At 38.1% G+C, this 5,599-nt stretch overlaps 1 protein-coding gene across 1 annotated transcript; it reads left to right on the forward strand.

Annotated features, from left to right (window-relative positions):
* Positions 1-666: 666 nt before the first annotated feature.
* On the forward strand, positions 667-1,317 carry LOC149176165 (uncharacterized). Its single transcript, XM_089421363.1, has one exon. The coding sequence runs from the start codon at positions 667-669 to the stop codon at positions 1,315-1,317; it is 651 nt and encodes a 216-aa protein (XP_089277489.1).
* Positions 1,318-5,599: the final 4,282 nt, after the last annotated feature.

The raw sequence follows: 5,599 nt of genomic DNA on the forward strand, positions 1-5,599 counted from the left end.
ACGAATAGGCAAGTCTGAGCAATCTACCTTGCCGTGTGCATGCGGCTACCAATAAGAATGCACAGTAACGATCGTTGTCAGTGTGTCACTCTTTTCAAGACGGGTGACATGATCAAAATTTCAAAAAAATTGGGTAAAAAAATTTCAAAAAATCTTGTAGAAGTAGTGTTTGAATCGTGTTTTTGATGATGGAGATGGATTCAGCGCCATCAAAAACATCTAAAACACTTAAACTTTTGCAATTTAACAACTATAACTTAGATTTACAAAAATCCTTGCCAAATTTTCTCTAAATATAACCGAAATTTCTATAATTTTCGGAACAACTCCTCCGCGTCGTTAGACTACGCGCATGATCAATATATTACATAATCCATTGCCCAAAGCTGACGTTTGCTGTCGACTGATAAAGTCCCCTGAACCACGAAATCCAAAAGAGAAATCGATGGTCTTCCTTGGAATATCGAATTGAATCCTGTGTCACGTCAAATCTTCCGTTCAGTAGAGAGATACACGCGGTTACTGCATTTCACTTGCTGGCCTTCGCTGCTACATATATAGTCACTTCCATATCTCAATTCAATTTATTTGTATTTGAACTCACTAACTCCCAGGGAGCTCCAGCCCGTCTCCAGCTACCACAGAGCTTCTTCTGTTTCGCAAAATATGGAAAAACACTCCCCGCAGGAGCATGAGGAGGCCCATGTTATAGAAGAAAAAGATCGCGAGCAAAATTTGCAACAATTTAAGGGAGTCCGATTGCGAAAATGGGGGAGCTGGGTATCAGAAATTCGAATGCCCAAATCTCGACAGAAGTTGTGGCTGGGCTCATACCCCACTGCCGAGCAGGCCGCCCGTGCCTACGACGCCGCAGTGTATTGTGTGAGAGGGCCCAACGCCAAATTCAATTTCCCCAATTCTGTGCCCGACATTCCCTCTGCGGCTTCTCTTTCCCGGCGGCAGGTTCAGGCTGCCGCCGCCAAATATGCAATGCATCAGCTCCCTTCGAGTTCCCCCTGTCCGAATAATATCAATAGTACGGCGATGGAGGAGACTGCATCAACATCAATATCGGCTGCAGCTTCAGAAACGGAGGTGTCGAGTGACAGTCATCAAGTATTGGAGGAACATAATTTGGATTTCTGGGAACGTCTGTTCGAGGAATCTGATGCCATCGATGGCGGCCTCGGCCTGAATTTGGAGAGAATGCCATCAATTGACGATGCATGGGCTTTAGATCTTAATCCCAGTACTTGGCAGGAACAGGAGGAGCAGATGGACAACATCATCGACGCCACTGATTTGTGGAACTTTTGAATATTTGCTTCAGTAAATGTAAGAACATGTATAAAAAATATTAATAAAATAACACATTCTTATTTTATTAATATTTTTCACATATATTAATAGAATATGTGTATAATTATACGCATATTAATAAAATACTATATTGTCTTCCTTACACCTACATTTTTTTAAGAGGAAAAAACAACAGTTCTTATATTAAATAAGCGGTTACATTTTCGGAAAATATCTGACGGCAATGTTTGTGAAACAAGTAAACATCAAAATAGGTAAAATAGACATCTAAGTAAAAGGATGAGAGCACTCGCAAAAACAAGGCAGCATCAAAACAGGTAAAATAGATATCTAAGTAAAAGAATGAGAACACTCCTCTGCAAAAACAAGGCAGCAACCCTTACAGCATGAAACATTAATCGAGCTATTTGATCACAAAGGTCTAAAAACAATGATCAACAATGTTTCCCATAAAAAAGAACAAAGGTCTAAAAACAATGATCAACAATGTTTCCCATAAAAAAGAACAAGGGGACCTCATGCAAAGGGAAGGCCCCTGGGCTAATAATGACACCCTACTCCAAGCACTCAAAATGAATCTGCCAAATTCCACGATTCGAGAGTGAGTCATCCTAGGAATTCTGCTCCTTGAATATATGACAAAAGGAGACAGAGTGGAAACATGTCTTCATAGCGGTGATCTGGTCCAACGAGTGGCATAGAGACGACACAACTAGAGAGGACTTCTCCAAGACCTAGTCTATAGTCACCTTTGAATCTCTAGTGACCATGATCTCCTACACCGCGAGCCACAAAGCACATCTGAGGGTACCCCATAAGGCCAACACTTCAGCCCTTGTAATGGTAACCAAACCACCAGACCAGAAAAAGTTTTAACTGCGGGAGGGGGAGATGGAGATAATTGCACCACAGCCACACAATCCCATCCACCAAAGCACCGTCGAAGGAGCCAATAGGAAAGATCTGCTCAAAGGGTTTGTAGGACCAACAATGCATATGATTCTTTGGTTTTATAGGGCCAATATATGCAACAATTTTGAGAGTGGTGGCTCTCAGATCAGGGGCTGCATTATAAAAAATGCAGGCATTCGAGTAGTGTCATAACCCCCACATGATATAAAGTGGAATAGCCCTGAAATATGCATGACGAGAAGACCAACTCCTGAGGCAAGCAAACAATGAAGTGTGATTCACATCACAAATGTTTTGGAGGGTAGAGGATGTTACAAAATCAGAAAGGAAAAAGGATTTCCTTATGTTGATAATTACTTGTGTTATTCTTGCATTCTTATTATCTTCTTTGTGTTCTTCTTTTATCTTTTTTTCATCAAATAATCATCAAATCAAAACATGAATATCAACGACACTAGATGTAGGCACTTAACCAAGACTAAAACCCCTCTCTAGGGAAAAATCGAGTCAAACTCTTCCACTAATCAAAATTAAGATATAGCAAGACCTTAGACCTGACCAAAAGACCTTCCTCCTCCACCAAGTTAGCCTTTCGAGATGATTTAACAACCTTCAATTGTCTTTTCTTGTCCAACAACTACATCCCAGCAACAACCCATAATTTCGGCCCCCAGCAACTCCAAAATTTTGGCCCAACTACAGTACTGCAATTTCGACCCTTCCAGCAACTTCGCATGTGTGAGACAAAGAGAGATTAAATTTGACTTCTTATGGTTGACAAAGCTTCCTTCTCCTTCGCTAGGGTTTCCTGTCTCTTCCTTGAATTTAGCACCCTTTTTTGCCTCCAGCAACTCCAGATTGAACTTGTTGTTTATGTGCTCCAAATGAGGTTGAGTTGTTTCCTTTATATAGTGAATCTGCAAGGTTGAATTCCCTTAATGAGGATGACTCGTCCTTCTTGAGGCCGACTTGGTGGAGGAGGCCTAAATGACCTATTTTAAATACAAATAAATTTATTTCTTGATTGATTGATAATGCCCAAGAAGGGTCTATTACATTATGACATGGACAAGGACACTTGACATAAACCCTAGAAGCCTACAATGAAGGCTTTGACCTAAAAACCATTGACCCAAGGATGAAACACATACTTTAATAATTCAATTTATTTTATAATAAAATTGGTTTTTCTTTCTTTTGACAAATACATTACATCATGACTCAAATACAATTATGGAGACCAACACTAGTTACATTTTTCAACACGCCCTCTTAACTAGGGAGGTATTCATAATTACATATATACATAGGTACATGGAAGATCTCAAAGTGACATACCCTATGAAGAGTTCACAACACACGTAGTGCTACAGATTAGATACCTGACTAGGTTACTCTAATCAGGTGGGACTAAGGTGTATCAAGCTTAGCCACTAAGGGACCAGGTTAGCCACTTTAGGAACCATCAAGCTTTTAAGCTCTAACACCAACCTAGGGATCTAGGTGTGCATCCAAGGTCGGAGCTCCATGACCAACACCACCCTCCCTACTTTGAGATCATGACATCAACACATAGGCCATCCAGATGTATTCCCAAGCATCTTGTTTCCACAAGATGCTTCATCTCTCCTTATCAACTAAATTATATAAATATATCCACCACTCCAAGCATGCTTCAAACATTCAATGTTTTAACGGAGAGATCTTTCACAATCACAACCCCAATCAGTAATAAACTTTCAAGTATATATACAAGTAATACGAAATTTCAGCGTCCTCAATCATCCTAATGCTACTTATATCATCATCAAGTTATCCATATACAACTTGTCGGAAGATTTCTTCTTCAGTAGCACTAAATATAGCCTCAATCCTTCTCAAATATTGCAAATCCATCTATAGTTCTTTCATTCATTTTTCGGTTTCATTCTTTCTTTAAGGTATTAATTATGATTGTCATAATGTGCTCTCCCTCTTAAATGGGGATATATATATTTTCTTTCATCCAATCTCCCTCTCAACTTAGGGGGATCAACAACTTTCTTATTTTATAACATCGAAGAAACTTTAACCTTTCAAGGTTTCATTCTTTCTCATGGCATCAAGGTCATCTTGATCATCATCATGTTATAGCTTCCTTCATCATACTCATCATTATTGTCATCTTCAATTACGAAAATATTCAACATCTTGAAGGTAATGTACCTACAAAACTTTAATAGAAAGTACAACCAAATACAAATATAGATGCATGAAGTTTACTAAATTAAAATCATATCATTACAATGGAAGCATCAAAGCATTTAAACTTTAGACATCAAATACCTAAACCTAGATAGGTTCATAATTAGCAAGGGTCACATCTTTCTATATACTAGACTTCAACTTCTTGCTAGGGTTTTGTTATAAACCCAAGACTCCATCTTCATTACACAAAGCCTTAGATATCAACAATTCAATCATATAACAATCCAATCATTGTATTATACATATAAGGTTTTAAAAATATGCTTTTTACAGTTACATGTTAGACTCTATTAAGGTCTGTAGCAAACCCTCGATCTTATCATCAAAGCTAAATCATATCAATAATCAAAAACAATATCACCATGTACTAGAATATCAATCTCTACTAGGGTTTTGTTACAAATCCTATATTTCACAAACTAAAACATGAGTATTAACAATTAAGTTAGCATACTTGCATATACATATTGTTGGGCCTCGAATATGCCCATTTTCCCATCATACAATATCACCATTCATAACCTAAATCCCTATGTTTTTAACTCATTTCGTACCATAATTCCTCAACTTGCCGCCAAATCACATGTTGCATCCTGTGGTTGATTATCATTAGTTTTCTTAGATTTTCAATGGTTAGAGATAATTTTTCCATGATTTACTAATGGCGGTTTTTTTCTAAGTTCATTTGCCTCAGGGTTCCATTGCCAAAATTCCTCACAAGTCAATTAAACTAGTTGGTGCAAGTAGAGTACGGGAATATCCAATTTAGGGTTTCGACATTTCGACATGCTTCTGGGGAAAACCAAGGGAGGTTACTATCCAAAATAATGTTTTAATACATTTCCATGTATTGGATTTCACGCAGGTCGCACATGTGGGTCCCTAGGAGCTAATTAACAAATCTGCTCAAAATGTGCATAGTTTCTAAACTGCCAAGTTTGACCTCGATTTTCGTGCACATGGAGGTGAATCTGGAACATCTCAGAAAATGTGTTTGTTAAAAATATAACCAGTTATCTATATCCAAAAACATTTCTCCAGATTCGAATTTTTGTAAAAGTTATAAGCGGGTCTTGGAGGCAGTTTTGTAAAAAATGATTGTTTTTCTAGAGTTCTAGAA

The sequence above is a fragment of the Pinus tabuliformis genome, chromosome 4_1 (genome assembly GCF_031772625.1).
Source record: "Pinus tabuliformis cultivar Carrire ecotype Pingquan chromosome 4_1, CPIR1, whole genome shotgun sequence".
Taxonomy (NCBI): Eukaryota; Viridiplantae; Streptophyta; class Pinopsida; order Pinales; family Pinaceae; genus Pinus; species Pinus tabuliformis.